Here is a 23,162-nt window from a genome sequence, read left to right as displayed (position 1 = left end):
TCTCCCTTGCTCTTTATCCTCTTCATTTGTCAGCTTTGAAAATAAGTGAGCGAAAGACACAGGAGGGGGAAAGTGAGTGAGGGAGAGGCCGAGAAAGAGAGGCAAGATTGAAGGAAGTCCTTGAGATGAGAAAGCCTCTCTTGGGGGTTAGCTTAGATTGGAGAGGAGACAGGGAATTGGGATCAAGGAACATTATATCAGCAAAGGTCTGGATAACACAACATCGGTGGAACAAACGCTGGCATTTCTTTACCAAGCATGACCTAAGATTATTTAGTTTCAGGAAAGGGGACTCTACGTTGTGGACCACTGTGATGGGATGCAAATAAAGCCTTTGAGTCCATCAGGGTTCCCCTCCATCTTGTCTGAATAAGCCCTACTAATTTCCACTTCTCCGGCCTAATAAAAGGAAGGAAATGGCCTAAAGCGCAAACCCAATATTGACGAACACGGTGACCCTTATGTTTTTATTGTTTGCTCCAGAACAATCACAAGGACAGACAGACCTTTGGATTCATCCACACTAGCTTTAATTTACATGGGTGCTTCAAATAGATTCATCAGAGGAAAGAACAAATCAGCATGTTTGTGTATGGTGTTGGGCTTGCAAATTAAGGTTGTCAAAATAAGGTATGAGGCCGCAGCTGTTTACTAAAGAGAACAGACAGATGAGAGAGAAAGACCAAGAGGAGAGAGCAAGAAAAGAAAAGAGAATGAGATAGAGAGTGTGAAATCCGTGGGAACAGAAATACAGTTGCCAATTTCCTGTCGCCGACAGGCAGCAGTGTTGACAATGCCGGTTGACAGCCAGCTTCCCCTGGCCGCCACCCATTCATTCTGTATTGTAAATAAACAGTTTAAGGGGAAATGTCAGCCGAGAGACGTTAGGAGCGGCTCCGGCTATAACAGGTCTTCCCTCCTCTCTACAGAAGCAGCAGCCCAGTTGCCAGGCAAGTGACGGACGTGGTGAATAATGAGGATGGCACACACAACCTGCTCTGTTACGGCTGACAGTAACAAGGGCTGATGCCACGGCATTTAAAGATCCCCAAGGTCTCGCAGTTTAAACCCCATGCTTACCAACTTATTAACTGTGCATCTGGAGGGAGGGGAGGGGGTCAGTCATGGAGATGATAAGGATACAGTGACTCCTACAGCATGACCTTAGATGATGGGGGAGACAGCTCCAAGAGTGTTCATGAATATCCCAGTGCAGATAAAACTGGTGGTTTTTATGACCCACAAAAAACAGAAGAGGAAGGGTTTATCTGTGACTAAGCCAAGCCAGATATGTGTTGCTTATGAATAGTTTGCCTCGAGTCAAATTTTAGAAATAGGGGCCAAGGACATTTTACAAATGACACACTGCACCACATAAGCAAATATTCTACTTCTGCTCAATAACTTGCGCCAATAAAAGAGACAGACCGAGAGACAGGAAATGCAGAGATGGAGAGAGAGACGGGCTCGCCTTCTTGAGGCCAGGCAGCCAGACAGGCTGCTCATGGTATTCCTTAATTGGCATGCAAAGGTAGTTTGCATTGGTTGGCGGCTTGTGGCTCTTTTTGTTGAACATTAACTCTGCAGTGGGTCCTGCCAGCCTGGCCCTCTTACCCTGTTATCTAATCAGGCAGCTGGACACAGAAGAACACGCACATCACGCCACAGTCACTCATTTCATTACAGTTACTTCAATGAAAGCATCCCGTAGCCACTAATTCCTGCCAGTCTACACAGTCATGGGCTTTTAGAGAAACACAAGTATTGTCTACAGCTTTAAAAGGTATTTTACTTTATAAGTGGAATGAGCTGGTTTATGTTTACAGGCTAGAATTAATCATCACATCTCTGTCACCGCCGAAACAGAGACACAGCCACAGAGAAGGGAGCACAGGAACACATCATGAGTCAAACACGGCATGTCAGTTGCAAACGAGATGGGAAATCAGCAGCAAAATTATTTTGTTTACTCGACCAGCTGGAGGTAACCAACTTTTTCAAACCCAGTTCTATTCTGAAAATCTATTTGTTTGGCTAGACAGTGAAAGCATCTGGTGAATTAAGGAAACCAGCTGCCACAGTCAGCTCGCTGTCCTGGTTCCAAGACATCTAACATGTCTAACTCCCAGCTCAAGATTGATGGAGAGAGACCAATGTTCACTATTGTTAGAAATTATTGACAAACTAAATGATTAAATAAAAAGGCCTCATATTCTCCATCTGCAACCAGTATACAGTAAAGTTGAAATTTTACCTTCTTACAAACATCTTGAAGGCAGCCAGGTGCTTCTGATAATTAAATATTGCATGCTCTCACATGGGGTTAAAACATCAGACCCCCTGTTTGCAAACTAGACTTTATGAACAGAGCAGAAAATGTACATGTACATAAATATTTGCTTATTTAATATATAATCATATCAAATTGCTATTTAAGCGTCTAATTATATAATTATTTATGCCATTAAATATTTAGTTTCGGCCCTGAAAACCCTCCATAACACGTTTGCCTCCTAGAAACACACCGGTGCTGTTTTTTGTAGGTTTGTTGACTTTGAACAGGACTTTAAAATGTGGTTGGTCTAATCAATAGTCAAAATCTTCATCAGCACTGAAACTATGCTTGAGAATAGCCAGAAGGCCTGTGCTATTTCATAGATAAATATCAGCTGCTGTCATAGGGGAGTATGTTGTTTACAAACTCTGGCTGGAAAACAGCGAAGGCTGATGTTCAAACCTCTGTATATTATATTCTGTAGCTGAACCATCCCAAAGCTCATGTTCTTTGCGGAGTGCATTAATCAGATTAGGACTATCTCGGAGGACATCTATAGGCATCTACATATACACACGTATTCCAATATTTTTAGAGACTGATGAATGTCAGAAAGATTGCTCTGCTTCTGCTTACAACATATATAACATAATCTGCACTGCAGCAATGGACTACTACATGAGGCGCAGGAAGGTTTGAAAGGAGACTTGCTACATTCTTTGTATTGACTCACTTTATATCTGTAAATGGCACAATTCAGTATAATAAAACACCATGGCTTTTGTATGTGTCCTTTATGGTTTTATTAAATATGTTGGTCAAATGCCATTCACTATTGTCAGACATGCATAAATGCATTGATTTTGCAGGCCATCGCAAACCAATCCTGCCTGCTGCAAAGGGGTCAAAAATGACAGTTGCATCTCACAGTGAGACTCAGATTAAACTGCATGCCTATTTGGAGTCTATATATGACAGAAAAAGCATGCAATTTTTAATGCTTTCAGTCAGAAACATTATTGCCACATTTTACTATTATGACAAATATATCTGAGATTTGCATAATAGCTCCTTTCAGAGCAGCTTTCCTGCCTTATCAGAAAGTCATCTCACACTGGGCAGGTGAAAAACTAAAACCCACAGTGGAAATAGAGTGCGTGGAGTCAGCTTTAACACTGCTGATCAGTCTGACCTCTGCACATCACAAGGTTGAAATATCAGTACAAATGCCTGATGTGTCAGAGATAAGATATGTGGTAAGTTTAAGTAATCATCCATTTATCAGTTTAAACTGAATGACACTTCAGCTTGCAAAGGCTATGATGGTCACTCACAAGTGAAAAGCACTTAGTCGCAGCTGCAATAGTCTACACCAAATACACTGCGAGTAAAGACTGGTATGGTCACAGGGAGTATTGGTTTGTATGGTGGATTTATAGTTATGTGTTATAGCTTAGCTATGGAGCTAACACACAGAGCTGATGAGCATCTCCTCAAAATCTCAAAACCACAGCAGCTACGGAGATACCCCGCGGTGACGGCAAGAACTGCAATTGGTCAGCTTTGGTTGCTTGTGTGCATAACGAGTTTCTGATCCCCCGAAGAAATTGTTAATAGCGGCATTATACAACATTAAGCAAGTTATAGAAAGTGTCTCTAATCTGTTGCTTTTTAATAACACACATCTAGCAAAGCCATCTCCACAGCAACCCTTCTGCTTACTGCGATTGCTGCTCTGCAAGCACGTAAAAATGGCAGTAGCAATATCTGTCTAGAGTTGTGGTGGTAGTGATATTATTGTGTGTAATGTGACGCTGAACTACAAACACATACCCTGACCCCTAACCCTAATCTGTGTAGTACAAACCCAGCTTAAGCATCAGCAATTGCATTTAGATGTATGGAGCTCTGGGTTTCATTAGACAGATCAATAGATTAATACTAAACATGGGTTGCAGAGATGACTTAATGTTCTTGCCTGGAAGTTCAATTTCACCAGAGGTAAACTGTTATACTCATAAAGGAACAACTGATGAAAATCAATAAGATGTCAGTCATTTTATGAAGCTGTACTGCGTGTATGAAAGCAGGACGCAAATCCCAAAGTTCAGCAGTTGTTTGTTTAAATTTTTTGGTTTGATGGCTGATAACATGATTGCACAGCCCATCATTTAACAGCCCAATTCAAACGAGGTGATTGGCAAAACGGTGTAGTGTGTGAAATCACAGCTCATGTTTCTAAATAGTTTGCTGTTATCTGTAATTAGAGAGAGCCATTTAAAACACTTTGAAATAAGTGTTGCATTCTCATGAGCCTGAGTGATGCAGCAGATGCCACGAGGTAACGCTCATGGGACCACTGCTGTGTCATCTGGTCTGACTAAAAGGGGAGGTAATGCTCACGTGACTGGCATCTGTGAGTTCACATCATTTCCTCCAACATTAGGTGGATAATTGGCTGCTACTCTGGTTGATGCCAATATCTTGTTTTTACTGTCCATACGGCTATGTGTCCACTGGGGACCTCTTTTCGCTGCTGTGGCTTGTTTTCAGCAGGAAGCATGTGCTGTTGTAGTTTCTCTGCAGCTGTCAGAACTCGTGTATTTATCGCTCGGAGAAGTTAAAAATATTTCAGTGTTTGGCAAAAAAAAGCAATGTACTTCAAAGAGCGTTTCATCTCAACAGCAGGACCCGCACTTGGTGCACGCACTAAACACCTGTTGAGCGCTACTAGCTAAAATATGTCTTTACTGTGTGAAAAACTGAAATGACAGCTTAATCATTTTTGGCAGTAGTCATGCTCTCCTGTAGTTCTTCAAACCTTCGTTTTCTAAAAAAAAATTTAAAGTGCAGTGCATGTCCTTTATGTGCTCTATCCATACCGGGCATGGCATGGACCAGGTCGCCACACAGCACCATGAACCTTGGCCTGGGTCGGAGCTGGTTCACTGCCTCCACAGCCTGCTTGGTGAGCTCAACCTCCTCGGCCCACTCGTCCCCTCCGCCATCACAGTCGCCCTCCCTCCAGGCCTTCATCAGCCCGAGTTGGGGGTCTGCGGCCTGGATGAAGTAAAATGGTCCCGTCCACTCACGCTCTGCATCTGGAGCAAGAAGAGACAAGAATGGACTTTGTGAACACTGATTATTACCAAGACCACGATGCAATATAATTTTATTTAAAAGCTACATCAGGCAGCTTTTTGCTATTAGGCAAATGGAAGCAAGGAAGAAAAAAAATGGTGACTTTATCAAAGCTGCACTAAATAATAGATAAATTTACTACATATAATAAAGAAAGGTGTTGCTCATAGTTGTTCTCAGCTCTACTGGGCATTTTAGCATATTTCAGCTTATTGTTTGGGTTTTACAGCCCTCAACTTTAAGATTTTACAATCTTGTTAACCTCAATTCCAACAGCGGCAGGGAGTTGTTTTCTTTACCCACAATATACTTATTGTCCAGCACCAAACTGCAAGACAAAGAAAATTAGCTACTAGCTGGTAAACAGGGTGGAGCATATAGCAGCTTGAGAACCATTGCAGGAGTTACTGAAGAATACAACAGCGCTAAATGGAGAGTGAATATTGGACATAGATTCATCAGGTGGCCAAAAACACGACTCTAAGTGAATGAAAATGTTGCTCAATGTCTGCTGGATGTGTAAATAAGCGACTGTTTGCCAACACATTCACCACAACAACTTCATAAGGGGATAAAATGTCAATGTTGTGTTAACACATCACCTCTTGGGATCAATAAAGGCTTATCTTATCTTACAGCTTGTTGCACTGCCACCAAATAAACAAATAAATCAATATAGACTTAATATTGTATTGCATTTATATTGAAACAAAATACATGAACTCTTATTTATTTCACTGTGTTAGAAGGCTGTTTTACATGAACAAAATGCAACACTTATTTTAGGTTCTCATCCAGTTTGATAAAAATTTACCATCGATTTACACCTACTCGATGGGGAACCAGCTTGAGCACCTGGTGTGGAAGTAAGTGTACACACAGGCTATCTTTATAGAAGAATTTTTCATGACAAATATACAGAGAAACGGCAATTGATACTAATTTACAACATTAAATTACAACATTAAATTCAAAATCAAAGTGTCATTGTACCCATTAATGGAATCTGCATTATAATCAGGTACTTTAGCTCATTCACTTCGTATCAACTTCAAATTCTTGCAGCATCTGAATATTTTAATTTCAATACGTTGAGGTTAACAGAACATATTGAAATGCTGTACTTGCTCAGTACAGTGCACAATGTAGTACGCAGAAACATTAAAGCTTTAGGGATTAGGTGTCATCTCAGCCTTAGTCATTCAGCGGTATAAGGCCTGCTGTGAAGGCTTCATGTAGAAGCCTTCTATTCATTCTTGGAATTAACGCAACACTTGATTATCAGGATGATCAGGACTTAGGGGCCGGGAAATGAAGAAGGGGAGCGGGGAGGGGACTAACGTACAGCCTTTTGTTAAAGCTGTACATGCTCACTCCCAGTGCTAAATAATTAACAAAACAGCTACATGTTGAAGCTTGAATGGCAAAGAACAAGCGTTTTGCATAATCCTGATATTACGTAACCGAAGGTGCCCTACAGTCTGATCACTCTCTCCAATATTCATTAACAAGCCAAACCATGTAAGGAACGGAAGCAGACACTCAACACGGCTTGGCTGATGGCAATGACAAGGTTTGACATGAAGGACACAGGAGAAAGCCCGGCAAAGTGATCTGGAAATGGAGCTCCCCTTGTTGCCCGCAAATGGACAGATGCTAAGAGCAGGTGTAAACAACAGCTTTCTGCTCCACTCATTTAGTTTCTGGAGGATGTGGAAGCAGTACAGCAGTTACTGTGGAGAAAGCGCCCATCTGCATTCTGCACAGATCCCCTCACTCATACTCAGCAGGGGCCACGAGCTATTCAGCATCCTCTGTGTTTAACATGCTTTCCATGTATCTCTCTCTCACACATGAGTTTATGATAATTCTGTCCTCCAGAGAAAGTTGAGCAAAGATAGGGAAAAAGAAAGAGCAACAAAGAGTGTGTCACTCCTGCAGCAGACAAGTAAAAGCTTAACAATGATCCCCTCGATGTAACTGACATTTATGAAACCATGAGGGGAAACACGTTCTAGTTTTATGATTATCATTGTCATCTCATCAACTAAATTACTTTAGAAATGCCTCCAGTCCAAACTAGCCTGGCCTTCATCTTAACTAATGACTAGACAGAGAGGACTGCTGAGGAAGTTTGAATTTAAAGAGCTGCCATAACCACTGTAGTATGAAGTTAAGTTTCCTGCTGTGATGTAGGCTTGACTTCATCTCAGAAGTCTATGACAGTTCACCAGCATTTACTTCTTGAGAGAATGCAGACTAGGCCCGTCTTTAAAACAGATCAAATACTTTGATCAGATTATCTTCAACTCTTGCAGCTCAGCAGAATAGTCTCTAAACTCGGTCTCAGCTTAGACACAAATTAGACCACGGACCCCCATTTGATAAGATTTTGTCCCAGGAACGCCCATCTGATTGGATGTTGGCTTTTAGATGTTTTATTACTAAAAGTGTATGAAATCCATGACCAAAATAGTCATGCGTTCACTCACTATGTTACTTATGGATGAAATTATAGTGAAAATAAAGTATTCCCCGTTTTGCTGGGGACCACCTGGAACCTCCTCAAGGACCCCTGGAAACCGGCAAAGCTCCCATTACATGACAGGAGATTTGAGGTGGCAGCTGTGTGTGTGTGGCTGTACTGGTCGAGCACAACATAGATTGCCACAGATTTCTCAGGTGGCAGATGGAGCCCTCTAAACAAAATTAATCACCACTTGAAATGAAAGCACAAGGGGGCTTACTTTTACAACAAATAATAAAATACTGAGCATTTCAAGTTCTTCCCCCGAGTTCCCTTAACCAGAGCCCTATAGAGAGAAGGGCTCTGCCTTAAACTAGCTGGAACTAAACAGACATGAAAGGTAGAAATTGATGGTGTGAATCCTTGAATATCTTAACCACACAGCTGAACTACACATTTTATTAATGGAACATTTTAAACTAATTTAATCAACTTAGATAAGGTCTGCCACGGTGGCAATACTTAAGGTTTTGCTGCAACTCCTCCTGAAAAATGTAGAAGTGGTTAAATGTTGCTGCAGAATTAAAAGTCCTCATAAGAGCCTGAGGATTCAAAGTAACGTTAGTGGACCAAGCTACATTTTATTAACCCACTTACATTACCAGCAACTATAACCTACGGCCTTTAACAGCAGGCTACAGCAAAAACGGGTGACTGTTTTGCTGCACTAATTTGATTAATTTACGCTAACGTTACTAAAAACAGAGCAAAAAATTATTCACTATTCGTACGCTTTATTTTGCAAACCTAAGTTAGCAAGCTAGCTAAAAGGATAGACAGCATTCACAACGGTGACCCGGTTTTTAAAACAAAGCTAAACAAAGTGACTGCGTTTGCTCTGTCAGACCATTGACCTGCAGCCAACAACAGCAACTTGTGTAACAGCCAAGTTAGAGAGAGCGTTGGCTCACGGATTAGCTTGTATGTTGGCTAAAGAAGCTAACGACAGTCGGCTAACCTTCAGTCAGTCCGCTGAATGTCCGATGTTTGGCCCTGAGGAAGATATCCTCACTCTCAGCCATAAGTTCCAATGGTTACAGAGTTGTCCGAGCAGAGTACCGTGTGACTCCTGAGCCTGTCAGAGAGTGTTAAGCTGCTGCTGGGTCGCCTCAGCTGTCTTTGCGGCTAGCACGCTATCGGCGGTCGACTACACTGCCTGGCTGTGACTGTGTGTGACTTTCGCTGCAGCGGCACCCAGCGTGGCTGCAACATGCAGTAATAACACAGCATGTACAGGCAAACGCGCTTTTATTTATCCACTCTTAATTATTTACGCTCGGAATAGCAAACCAGGTACTGCCTTTAAACTTTGCTGTTTTAATTAGTCTACAACATGTTATATTTAAATTATGTATACTGAATTCCCAAAACGAGTTTACACCACAGGGCAGCCCAGGGATCACTGAGGGCCCTGTAGGACATCTGGAAATGAGTTAACAACCCAGTTGTGCTATCATTTTACCACAATTGGATGGACATTCTGTCAAAATGACGATTATAACACGGTATTGACTCTATGGGATAAGCACGCACAGCTCCCATGAAAAAGGCTGTATTTGTTTGTTTGTTTCTGTAGGCTATTTGGTTGTGTTTTCTAATTGTGCAGGATTGTTTTTTTAAATGAATGCATGCGTTGTTAAATGGTTTTCTTGCTCTTGTTTTATTTATTTGCACATGTTTCCTTAAATTGCCCTCAGGGCCACGGTACATGACAGAGGCCAGAGCCTTCAGCACCATGGAGAAAGGCCCTTCAAACTCAGTGGGGGAATGAGTACAGGTACTCAAGTAGGCTCCTTTACTTGAGCACAAATTTGAGGTACTCCTACATAATTAACTAGAACATTTTATTAATTTAATGCCACTTTATACTACTCCACTACATTTCAGATTAAACTGTACTTGTACTTTACAAATTAAGATTTTGCACAAGACATATGAGGAGTTAATAGATGTTTTGTTATAAATGAAACTAAAACAAAGTACAGTGTAAATCATTTCATGGTTCCAGCTTCACAGATGTGAGGATTTGCTGCTTACTTTGAATGACCTTAATGTATTGTTAATAATTTTGAGATTTGGACTGTTTTAAAACAAGCATTGTGAAGGTATCACTTATTGTGACAGCGTTTCTCACTATTTTCACAATTGTTACAAAAATCAATCGATTAATGAAGATAAATAATCAGCAGATGAATCCATCATGCAAATAATTGTACAATAGTAAAATCCTGCCTGCCTGTGTAATAATAATCAAATTATATAATATATATAGGCAATAACAGTCACAGGGGATATTTTCTGCACAAATTTTACTTTTAAGTACATTTTCCTGATTATACAAGTTACATACTTTTACTTAACTAACATTTTGAATGAACGACTTTTACTTGAAGCAGAGGATTTTTACAGTGTGTTTTTACAATACTTTTACTTGTGTAAAGGATCTGAATAGTTCCTCCAGCAGTATTCAAAATTCAGCATTATCCATCCATCCTCTTTTAAACTTATTAATTAAATTCTTAACCTGGTTGCTTTAATACTTTTCATTAATTGCTCACTTTTCACTGCATCCAGACAGTTCAAATAACCTCAAAGTTTTAAAACCACAAAATGAATCAACATAGACCACATGTTTAAATAAGCACAGTTTGCAGGTGGAAAATTATCTTACATTTTTATGCTTTTCAGCTCAGTTCAGCTCAACTCAGGCAGTTAATTACATTTTTTTCCTCTCCCAGCAGCTGTTTGGCAAAGAACAACTGCACTTGAAGAGCTTGAGATATCCACTAAATATAAAATGTTCTCCTAAAGTGCTTTGCTTACACCTTAGGCATGTTGTCCCCTGTTTTAAACAGAAAAAATATTTAAGGGGGCAGACATTCTCCAGTCAGATACCATCTGGACATGCGGCCCTTCTCTTTTTCATCTGTGTCAAGCACTGTGTCCATTGTTTTGATGATGAAAAACAGGCATATTACACATCTTATTATTTGGTTGTGTCTTTTGGTTAGGAAACATTTGGAGTAAGGGTCGGGTCTCCATGAGCATTACTGCCTAAGAAAGCCTCACTGTTTTCTAGAAACGTCCAGGGGCCACATCTTTGGTGAAGGGTTTTCAAAATGTATCCCCTGCTTTTAGAAACTCTGCCAGCCTATTAGAGCACATTAACCCACTTGTGATTTCGGGATTTCTAAAACAATGGCAACCTACTACTGGAGTGGAAAGAAAAAGGGGGGGGGAGGCACCCACGCATTTTCTCGATGGCAAAACAGAACAGTGATGTGCGTATTCCAGGACTTATAATATTTCGCAACAAAGTCTCTCTCTCTCTCTCTCTCTCTCTCTGTTCTCAGCCCTCGCAGTCTCACTCCCTCCCCATGTTTTCCTCCTCCTCTCCTTTTGCGCACCAGGCTCTCCCACCCTCGGCTCTTCTATTTGCTCACTGTGCCCTCATCCTCGGTGCGGCTTGTGTCTCTGCCTACTCCTGTGCGTAAGGGCGCACCGATGGATATGTAAAGTGATGCACTCCTGAAAAACACGAAGTCCGAGCCTGCAAATGCCTTTATGAAAAAAAAACACGCATAGATGCGCAGCACAGAGCGCGCGTTGGAGAGCAGTTGGCTAGATTAAGTCAAGTTCATTCAACGGAGATCTATTTTATTCTGCGCGGTCTTTTTTTGTTTGGATGATGATGTTAATAAAGATGTTCATCAGCGCGGATGACGGTGCGTTGCTATTTGGATGTATGTTTCTGGACTTTTCAGCATGTCATGACCGTGCGCCTTTTTTCCTCTCTCCGAGTCTTTTCGTTTCTGCGTGAAGTTGAACGGAGGAGAAAGCACGATGAGAGGGAAATACTTTCTCCTCGGCTTCTTGTTGCTCAAACTTATGGCTCTCGTGTGCAAGGCTGACGGGGAGCCAGGACTGCTCGGAGGATTCGTAATGATAACCACCTCCAACGGCTCCAGGGAGGAGGAGAGCGTGTCCGAGGAGACCCCACACACGGAGGACCAATGTCGGGGTTACTACGACGTGATGGGCCAGTGGGACCCGCCGTTCGTCTGCAAAACGGGCAATTATCTGTACTGCTGCGGCACCTGTGGCTTCCGCTTCTGCTGCTCCTATAAGCACTCGCGGCTGGACCAGAGCACCTGTAAAAATTATGACACCCCGGTGTGGATGAAGACTGGACAGACTCCCTACAAAAAAATCAACAAGCACGACCCCACCAAAGACAAGACGAACTTAATTGTTTACATCATATGTGGAGTAGTGGCCATTATGGCTCTTGTGGGGATTTTCACCAAATTGGGGCTGGAAAAGGCGCACCGGCCTCAGAGAGAGAACATGTCCAGGTAAGTCTCCCGCTTTCTCTCCTCCTCTCCGCCTGGCTGCTTCTCTCAGTGCGCTTGTTTACAAAAAGACTTGCAGTAGTAGCCTACGCACGCATCTGGTCTGGAGCGCGCAACGTGTCGTTCTTTCCCTCATCTGCCTCTGTGCATCTCAAACGTATATTATGGGAATATAATTGAAACAGATCAACACAACATTATTAAACAACAACTCGCTTGAAATGCATTATATATTCTATACACAGGCCTTGGTTTCTGGGCAACAACAGCAACTTATATCATCTTCTGTTTTGAGACTCTTATGACACTGCATGCTCTCTCCACTCCAGTCTATCCATCAATTGTGGTATAACATAACATACCCTGAGCTATACCCTTCTCTCATTAGGTGGGGGTGGTTTCTTTCACTAGGGCAAGGCGGCATTGCGCTCCATTGTGTATCTATCTTAGTGGAGATCAGTGAAAATGCTTTTATACACCTTCACAGTGTAATCCAGGCTAAGAGTGTATGTGTAATGATTGCAGCAAAAATAGGGCAAATTAAACCAAATGTTTTTCATTCATCAGGGAATCCTATTTTCTTCCAGTTCGCTGCACATCTGTTTCATGAAAATATGTTGTACAGCAATGCAGCCCAACTGAATAATTCAATTAACCATGTTATGCACAGTTCCTCATGTTTGCACCCCTCATCCATCACGCCTCTCTGTCTCTCTCCTCCCCTATCTGTCTGACAGGGCCGTGGCCAGCGTGCTGCAGGGCGGGTGTCCAGGTGAGCAGTATCGGGGGGAGGAGTCTCTAGGGATGCATTCGCAGCACTTTGTTTCCAGGGCCACAAACCTCCGTGAGTTGTTTTTTATATATATGTTCTGGAAGTTTTGGGCAGCTCATTGCTGGCTGTTGTGAATTGTGTGTATAACTTAAAGCAGCATGTGGACGTGTGGGTGGGGCGTGTGTCAGTGAAAAAGCTGCTTACTTAAAGCGACTTCAGCGTATCCAGGTTGGTGTCAGAGGCCCTTATGAAGTCACTTGGAGGGATATAAGTGTGTGAGAGTTTGGAATCAAGTGACTCATCACAGGTGGACTCAAACTCATGGCTGGTTGATAGTAGTATAAGCACAGGGAGACCATACACACATCCCCGCAGGCTTGTTCCTATTTTGTTTCAAATGAGAGCATTGGGTTTTGTTTTATCTTTCACCGGCCAGATATCCATCCATTTCATAACACGCTAGAAAGAGAATTATCTTCCTGCCTTTTCTGCAGCTTTTCAAATCCAACCGTTATTCACTGTTTTATTTTGGTTCATGCCCACATGATAAAATGGGAGAGAGAAAAGGGGAAGTGGGAGTGTGTGTGTGTGTGAGTCGGTGAGGAAATGGTGGTGGTGGTAGTGTGTTTGTGTGTGGGGAGGAGGATGGGGGGGTGAGGCTGGGAGTTTGAAGTGTGGCGGTGGTGGTGGTAGAATACAGAGCATATGAATGCCATCTATTTCTGTTTGAGTCCCGTGGGCTGCTACAGTACCGAGCTTCTTTGTGTTTTAACACCAAAGATCAAACAGATGAATGCACACACACACACACACACACACACACACACACACACACACACACATACACACACATCTGTGCGGTACAGACCAGAGCATACAATATATACAAGACATAAACACATGGAAACAGCATTCAGATTCCCTCAAAGTTGCATCATCAATCTATAATTCTTGTGCCAAAGCAAAAGGCAGATCTAAGAGCAGATCAGCATAAACAATACGTATGAGACACACAGTGACTGTACTCACACTCGTCTGGTTAGAGGACTGTCTTTCCCTCATTTCTTGTGTTACTATCCAGCCATGTATGAATGAAACAAATCAATTTCACCAAGTTATTACATCTGGCGTTGTGTTTTAAAGATAACTTTTTCAACAAATTGCCAGTTGGTTAAGATTATTTTGCAGTTTTTCAATGCAAATAAAGTGGCAGCAAGGATTTTGTTCCTAATTGCGGCTTACTTTTTGCTTTGGTTAAAAGAAAAGAACATTGTTTCTTAATTTTGTTAGAGTGCCAATAACATGCACAAAATCTCCATCCCCATCCCCTCCCTCGCAGGTTACAGTTTATGTTTGGAAACTTCACACACTGTTCACAGTTGAGTCTAAACCATCAACAGTGAGCCGTCAAGTCATGGGTGCTGGTGAGTGCTATAAACGTCAGGAAGACAGGAAGTGTACATGTAAGGAGGTGGTGGTGGGGCGGGGGGCTGAGTAGCTGCTTCTGTTGGCGAGAATGAGATAAATATGTAATCCTACAACAGCTCCCCTGGCTAACGACAAGGTGACATAACCCTACTCAGCATGAAGCACTACGCCCACAGACACCATCAACATCATGATGAGAGTACATCTCGTGGAAAGGGGGACTGAAAGGTTGCACTCATCGACATTTTTTTTTGTTTGGTGTTGGGTGGGGGCTCAGTCTCAAATAGATGCTACCTTGAAAAGAGATAAATATCGCTTTCAGAATGGGTTGGGGTCTGCTCAAATCTTTTTTCTTTCCTCACTGTGGGAGAGATGAGAGGAAGGGGTGGCCTATCACCTGAGTGGCCAGGAGCACACTGCTGTGAAATAGCGTTTATTATTTTCAATGTGGACCCTGCTCCCCTGAACCCCTAATCCTCAGGGTTCTGTGTGGTCATGTGAAATGTTATTAACCTCTGTGATCTGGCGGGATCCTCCCTGACAGCCACCCGATTGGCTCACGGGTCCCGCCGCTGGCCGAGGGCGACGATTCATCACTGGTCACGGGGGTTGGGCGTTGGTGGGGGTTGGGTGGTGGTGGTGGAGCGGAGAGGAATTCGATATAGATTTGCTGGATATGGACATGTTTTTTTTGTTTTGTGTGATTAAAGGAAGATAAATTGACTGAAAAGGGCTGGAAGATTTTTCATTGAGAGTGCCGCTGTGGATACAAAAGACAGACGAGGAAGGGAGAGAAGAAAAGTGACGAGAGAGGCAATTGAAATGTAAACACAAGTTTGGTCTGATGTAATGCAGGATGACGTGCTGGGAAATATATAGTTTTTGTGCAAACCACATATTGATTATAGCTTATGGCCAGATTGCCCTATTGCTGGCATCAATGAATCTGATCTGGCAGGTCTTGACTGCTTATATGGGAGGAGAAAATTCCTTTAGGCCTTTTGCGACTGTCAGTCACGTAATGTAATTTGTCTGTAAAGGAATCACTGATGGTCACTGCTGCTTTATCATTTATATAGTTCCCTTGCAAGCACTTTGCTAAATGCATTCATAAACAAGGACAAGAAAATCATATTCCCAATATGTGCTTTGCTGTGCCTTGATAATTTGTAATCATTATCGCATGTACCACACAAATGAGAAACGCACAGCATCAATTAGTAATACAAAAGCTGGAGGTTTGTGTTTGTTATGTTGTGGGCCCCACAAAATGGACACTTTGGTTGCTTTGTGAACCAGAAACAGCCCACCAACCCCCAGGTGGGCCCAACCGGCGGACTTTCATGTCATCTCAAAACCCGGAGACATTGTTTGAATCCTTAAAAGGCTGAAAACCCTGCGTCTCTTCACATTCAGCATCAAAGAGCTGAAGAGGCAAAGGAGGGAGGAATAGAGAAAGGGGGGAAAGTGAGAAAAGCTGGAAGGAGAGAGGACAGTGTATTGTGAGGAGTCAAGCAATCTTAGCAGCAGCACCCAGACTGACGGCATCAACCTTTTTTTTTTGAAGCTCCGAAGGATGGGGCTTTGTATTTGTCGTTCAATATTAAAGCAGCACTAAAGCTATATGCTCATGTTTGGATTGTCATGAAAGAGTCTGAAAACATCTCAAGCCATTGCCACTTAAATTAGAGTGACTTTCATCACAGATGTTGGCACTAGAAACTATAAGTGTAGAGAGTTTCCTAAGTGTAACTGACAAGCAGCAGCAGCTAATCTCATTGTTGCTACACTTACTTTATAATATCATAAAGAAGTTAGTTGTGAAATTTAATTGGAAAATAATAGCTATCCCTGTGAATTAGTACACCGAACCTCCAGTCAGATATTGTACTTAGTCATGCAATTGTCATTTTTGATATCACATTAAAGAGCTTTAGGTGGGCAGCACTATTAGTTTTATTAAGACAAAACACACACAGCTGCACGCACACACACACATACACAGCGCTCTGTATTCACAACTCAATTCACCATTTGCGGGCTTAATTACCTCCCCAGCAGTTATAATCTTTTCCTAAACATTCTGAGATGGGAAGGATGAAATTTTAATAGGTAATTGCTTCTGAGATTGCACAGGCACGCGAAAAGACCCTGTCTGCAAAAGCCTCCTGTTCCGCCTTGTGACTGTGTATGTGTATATGTGTGTGTGTTTGTGTGCGTGAGTGAAGGTGTATGCGTGGGCAGTGTGTATGCAGTGCGTAAGTGTGTGTTTGCGCACAGTGCAGGCCTGTCAAACGGAGCTGTGCATATCCTTCGTTTAAAGTAGGTGACTATGTGACCTTGTCTTCCCAGCTGTCATCTGAGCCTTCAGTGTGTCACATCTGATTGCAGAGTGTCAGAGCGGAAAGAGGAGCTCCAGCTAGTGAACTTACACACCACAGCACAGGCCGTAGAAACAAGCAAAGAGGCTCTGTGAAAGAGAAAATGACAGTGCTGGAGGTAGTTATCTGTGAGACGTCACTCCAGCTCCAGCTCCAGCTCCGTTTGAAGCTCGGCTTCTAGCCTCATGTTCAAACAGAGTTTGTTTTTCAGACTTGTAGCTCGTTGGAGCGTCAGGAAAGCTTCTGCTATATCTACAGCTAGTTTTGATTCATCCAAACCATTGAGGAAAATGTTTGTTTTGTCCCATTTTTTTATGATTTACTTTTGTTCACTTGCTTATTTACAAAGGAATCACACACACAAAAGTCACATGAGCACGGTAGTAATACATTTATTGGCCATTTTCATACATACATTCACTTTCTTGCCAAGAGTTAGATGAGAAGATGGATACCTTACCGTATCTGTAATCTAATGAAGCTACAGCCTGCAGAAGGTTAGCCCAGCTTAGCATAAGGACTGCACGCAGGGGGAAACAGCTAGACTGGCTCTGTCAAAGTAAAAAAAAATCAGACTACAGGCACCTATTAAGCTCACTAATTAACACCTTGTATGTTGTTTGTTTACTCCGTACAAAAACTGAAGCGTTAAAACAACAAGTTGTGGTTTTACTGGGTTTATGCGCCAGACTATTCCTTAGCTGGATATAATGCTCATAAAGCCACAGCTGGTCTTGTTTAAATTTCTTATTTTGTATGAATTAAATAAACAAGATATAATATGTTAATTATTAGGCTTTAGAGGGGCTGGTAGGGTTAGGGTTATCTGAATATGCCTCCAGTACTTGCCGCCATTCTGACAGCTGATTGCACCAAGAAGATTAATATTTGGCCAACAAGGTGGAGACTGAAGCAAGCAAACCACAACCACCCCTACTGAGAGTTATCAATTGAGACACCTGTCAATCAAGACAAACATGGCCCAAAATATGCTTTGCTTTAAGTCCAAACACACATAACATATGAGCAAAACTTTTATTAGCTGTTGATGATGTCCTGTCAAATGGCCAATGGAGAAATATGCAAAACTAAGAGACTAAACTAATCAGATTTCATTCCTCGTATTGTAACTTTAGCTGCAGATAAAAGTCTGCACTCTTTGGCACAATTCGCATTGTCTGCTAGCTGTCAGACATCAACATCTGCCTCCTCATAACACTTTGCATTAAAAGTGATTTAGATTGTTTGAAAAACCCGTCGCTCCTAACAAATCCCATTGCTTTTGGTGCAGTTATGTAGTGCCACACGAGCCCTTGCATCGTTCTTACCATTAAAATAAGCTAAAAAGTGTAAATCAGGCTACAGTGAGCAACAAGGCGAAACCACAGAAAGTCACAGGCTCAGATTCTCAGAAAGTGCAGAGGTGTCTTCTCCTCTCCAGGGCCTCATTCCTGCACCCGCTCACTGCCTAATTATCTTAATGTGAGACCCCTTAGCCGCCCAGGGACGCCATTAGACTCCTGTTTATGAGGGCTCTGGGGCCGCACAGCCTGCAAGCATCGACCAACGGCAGACATCCACTCAGTTGAGTCGCAGAGGGAGACCGGCCAGGGGAGGTGTCAACACAGCCTGCGGAGAGAGGGAGACTGGGACTGAGGACTGGAAGGAGAAAAGAAGCGAAAAGATTGCAGAAAACGAGGAGAGTGAAATGGAAAAACTCAAAAAGAAAGTATGGTTTTCCCCTTAAGTAGCAGGCGACCCCTAGCTGTGTCACATTCATGTTACTGAGCATTAGCTTCTTTGTGAAAGGTAATGTACATTGGAACAAGCATTCTGAGGACATAAAAAAAAAATCAGAGCAGACAGAGTGGTCTAATGCATTCAGCACATCCTTTTCTGTCCTTAGTGTTCTGCATCAGCCGCCTGTGTGTAATTTCCCATCTTGTCATTGTAGGGTTGGTACTATAAGAAGTAATAAGGACGGTGAATATCTTAACTTCTAATCAGCTGCCCCCGCTCCTCACGAATATTAAACAGTTCTTCTACTCCCAGGAAGTCACATCTTGCATTTGACAGGTAATTACGTCTCTGACTGTGTGTGTGTGTGTGTTTGCAGGGTGTGGATGCCAAGTCTATGTTCACTTATGCGCTCATCATATATACGCTTTTGCAAGCTCGTGCGTGCATATGTCAGGCACGTAACTTGTGGTGCCCTTCAGTAGAATCCTGAGCGCGATGGGCAACATAACGTCCATCCATCTTCATCTATTTCAGTCTCATTTACATTTGACTATCTGTAAAGATATAGCACTCACAGGCAGTCATGGGATAAGGAGACAGACTTCCCATCTGTATGTTTGAACAGGTGGTTATCACCACTGGTTTCTAATTAACTGCTACACTGACTCTACTAAATCGACTTTTCAAATTACTGAGTCAAGCCCTTTTACAAATATTAGGATTATTTTCTGTCATATGCATTCGCACAAAAATGTAATTATTAACGAAGATAACTCACGTCAAGGGTTTTCTTCATAATTCTGGCTGTGTTAAAGTTACAAGAGGCACTTTGCTCAATGCATGCATCCTTATATTTGTCTCTGCAGAAGGGTGATGATGTTCTTTTGAATGTCATAGTGGCATTATACGCCTGTTTAGGCCCACTAACATGTGGCTCTGTTACGCTGTGTGAAATCCTCTGTAATCTGCAGTTGTCCTTTTATACTATTTCTAAAAGGGAAATAGTCTTATAATCTTCTGTATGACTGGGAATAATATATATTCCTGCCACTTCCCAGCAGTGTACCAGCTGTGTTCCAACAGTATTCAGTGGAAGTGGAAGAAGTGATTCCCAACTAGGGGTACTTCTACAGTTGCCAGGGGGTACTTGGAAAGATTGTACAATAGTTGCTCAACATATTTGAAAAAATGATGATTTGATTCAAAAAAATAAATATATTATCCATATATTGAGCGCTCTGCACCTGAACATCACAGGTTGCAAATAAGAGTGGGTGAAAAAAGTGTAGTTAGCAAGCAAGCACATAAGTCTAGCAGTTAGCTTAAAGTGATGCATTAACAGCTGAAATAGTGGAGTCATCCCTATGTTCCCAGGGTCCTATGTTCCCAGCATGTGTGTCTGGGAGCATAGAACCTTGGGAACATGGACACACTCCTGAAATAGTTAAACGTGATGGATCAACAGCTGAAATTGTGAGCTAAAAGTAATGGATAAAGGGTTTAAATGTCTAGCTTATGTCAGTAGCATGGAGGCAACCTTGACTAAACCAACCTAAACACAGACGGTTCACTTTTAGGATCGAATACTGTAACAATATTCACTTTTATATCAATAGAAAATAGTGCTAAATGGCGACACAATGAAGACACTTGGAATGACTGTTTGTGTTGATGAAGGAGTACTTGAGTACATCTGACAGGCCCTTGATACATCTGGAGTACAGTACACCTTGTTAAACTTATAGTATTATGGGAGCTGAGGCTTGTGCTGGTCAGTCACTTCTCCGTGTGTGTGCATTTCCAAAGTCTTGGCTTTGAAAGAGAACAGTCTGTTTTGGGTGAACTGGCCAAAGCGACAGATAACTTCCCATGTCCCTAAGGTGCCGAAGGCTCTTTTTTGTTTTCCTTATGCTTGCACATGCATATGGTCACCAAAAGGCACCCACACATGTATAACTTCCATATACACACATGTATTCAGTTCCACGCCTGTGTTTCACACGGCCCGGGGGCAGGCAGCAGATTTGCTTGGCTTGCTGACTGATGCCACAAGCAATGTTAAGTCACCAGCAAGGGAAAGCTCATGCTGGGAGCACATGAACCTTCCCTGCCACACCTCCGTTCACATACACACTCATCACCAAACTCAAGGTGGTGTTCTTGGGAGAGCAAGCTCCCTCTCTTTCTCTCTCATTTGCCTGCGGGCTTCAGTATGGCCTGCCTCGCTCGCCACCCTTCCCCCGAGGAGGTAGGGACACATTGGCAGCCTTCCCGCTGCTCACCCTCCCATCCTCGTACATACATATGGACACACACAAACACTGAAACACAAAAACTCGTGGACAGGCTTACAGCCCTCGCCCCCACCACCCCCCATCCTGCTGGGCACTGGCCCATGGATAGGGGACATGTGGCTGGGCAAAATGCGTCACGATGCTGGGCTCTCGCTCCGACAGATCTTGTGCCTGCCTGCCTGCCTGCAAATTACCAGCCTGGAACGACTCACAAAAACAGAGAAGGAGTTTTGTTTTCCAGCCTTCTGATTGCAGCAATCGCCCTGCTCTCAGCTCCCCTCGGCTTCTGGCCACTGTTGGCTTTTCTCTTGGCATTTCTTATGGCAGTAGTTGGTTACAGAATTTGTTCTTCTTTCTACTCCCTGTGTTGTTTTTGTTGCAGTTTCTAGATGACAATTGCACCATTTTCCCCAGAGAGAAGCTGAAGTGTCTTTCTGTCTGTAGCCATTTATGGTATATGTATGCAACAGGCTTAGAATGAACTGACATTGAAAGTGTTACATTGCATACTGTTTATATTTTGCGCTGTGTGCTTGAATGAATATGAGTAGAGTCTACAAGTGAACAACAAATCTCCTTCCTTGGAGGATTTACACCAGGAGATCAGACTGATTGTATTGTTCCAGGAGATTTTTCTTCAGGAAAGGTCACACGTCTTTTTTTATTTTGCCCACGTATAACCTGACACTGTTAGTGAATGCTTCACACAGTCAGAATCACCTTAGTGTCAAAGAAGAGAGTCAAGAAGAACACATTGATTGAATACATACACAGATGTGGTCAACATGTAGTAACAGCCGTTAAAATGGATTGCGATGCTGACCCTGTTTCCAACAGTAGCATTAAAGGAAGAGCTTGACATGTTACAAAACATGCTTTTTTGCTTTCTTGCAGAGAGTTAAATGAGTAAATCCACTTTGTCCAATCCACTTATGTTTAATAAAAAACCATAGCCAGCAGTGGTTCAGCTTAGGTCGTGTTTTTTAAAGGGTTAAACAAATAATTAGCAAGCTTTAGGTGCTCGTAGTTGGATTTTGTTATGTTTCCCCCTGTTTCCAGTCTTTATACTAACCAGCTACTGGCTGTAGCTTCATATTTAGCGTACAGACATGAGAGTGGTATCAATGTTCTCATCTAACTACAAACTCAATACAAATACTGATATTTCCAGAAATGTCAACTTATACTTATATGCTCCTCCTACTCCTTATGCTCAGTATGCCTAAATATAAATACAAAGATTCCATTTGCTGCTAACACAGTTTGCATTTGTCGCTTGCAACTGCTTGCACGAAAACATGGACCTGAAGAAGTAAATTAGCGTAGAATCAGTGCATGTGTTACCCAACATCATTTGATAATTCACTTCATTAAAAGTTTGGGAGAGAAAAGTGAATGTGAAAAATGTTATAAATAATTCCTGTTGAGGTAAACTTGAGCAAGATAATAAATCCATAACATATTCAGCAGGTTCAGGAAGGTACAAAGTCTTTATGTCACTGTAAAAATCACATGGTTGTTTAAAAATGCAATGCATGCCATCAATCCTTCCTGAATAAATAACTAAAATGCATATACGTTAGCAAAGCCACAAAAGTGAAATCCTTTCTTGCCAGAAGCCCACTCTGCTGCTGACTCAATATGGAAATTTGGATTGTTTTCCTGCCCTTTCATTGGCCACCATGTTTAGTCTCATGCATATATGCAAATGCACCATTTTAGTATCTTCTCATCAGATCACAGGCAGCAGGATGGCACTGTGTCTGTGCAGAAAGCAACTTAATCAGCTTCATGATCCCAACGGGCCTAACGTTATTGGAAAATCAGACAGAACGTTAATTTAGGTGGCTGCCCAACAATATGTAATAGTATTCAACTTTTATTTAGCTCTGTAATTGTGTGTAGAGCTCCTCTGTGCACTACTTACTTCTCTTGAGTGCCTAGACGTCTTTGGACTTGATCATCATATGTGCAATCACACAAGAAAGGTACCGTTTCATTATAGAGAAATGGCAATTGCATTGAATGCTGCAGTGAGTAGAGGAATACGAATTGTAGAGAAGCATAAGAGACAGGCATCCAGTGGGACAGGTACCTTTGGATGTCACTGTCAGGCAGCGATTGAATCAGTCCCCCACAGGAATCTTGGGAAATGGAAGCCGAGGGGATCTGAAAGTGCCTTTTCCCCCTCCTATTCTGATATATGTGGTCTGAAGGAGAGTAGTGGTACATGCCAAGTCTGTAAGATAGAG

The 23,162-nt window shown here is 42.3% G+C and overlaps 2 protein-coding genes across 2 annotated transcripts in view; one reads left to right on the top strand and one right to left on the bottom strand.

Moving 5' to 3' along the window:
* Window positions 1-9,101, bottom strand: part of cpped1 (calcineurin-like phosphoesterase domain containing 1) — a 34,233-nt gene extending 25,132 nt beyond the window's left edge. The window contains exons 1-2 of the mRNA XM_038735525.1: window positions 8,902-9,101; window positions 5,158-5,376 (exon numbers count right to left, since the gene is read on the bottom strand). Of these exons, the coding sequence (XP_038591453.1) occupies window positions 5,158-5,376; window positions 8,902-8,965 (283 nt within the window). The 5' untranslated portion in view covers window positions 8,966-9,101. The remainder of the gene's footprint in view (window positions 1-5,157; window positions 5,377-8,901) is intronic.
* Window positions 9,102-11,355: 2,254 nt separating this feature from the next.
* Window positions 11,356-23,162, top strand: part of shisa9a (shisa family member 9a) — a 53,141-nt gene continuing 41,334 nt past the window's right edge. The window contains exons 1-2 of the mRNA XM_038734960.1: window positions 11,356-12,298; window positions 13,033-13,139. Of these exons, the coding sequence (XP_038590888.1) occupies window positions 11,787-12,298; window positions 13,033-13,139 (619 nt within the window). The 5' untranslated portion in view covers window positions 11,356-11,786. The remainder of the gene's footprint in view (window positions 12,299-13,032; window positions 13,140-23,162) is intronic.

This window comes from Micropterus salmoides, unplaced genomic scaffold (genome assembly GCF_014851395.1).
Source record: "Micropterus salmoides isolate LMB-PRFRI ecotype aquatic unplaced genomic scaffold, ASM1485139v1 Ms_hic_scaffold_21, whole genome shotgun sequence".
NCBI classification, from domain to species: domain Eukaryota; kingdom Metazoa; phylum Chordata; class Actinopteri; order Centrarchiformes; family Centrarchidae; genus Micropterus; species Micropterus salmoides.
The sequence above is the reverse complement of the archived record's forward strand: the minus strand, read 5'-3'. Positions and strand labels throughout refer to the sequence as shown.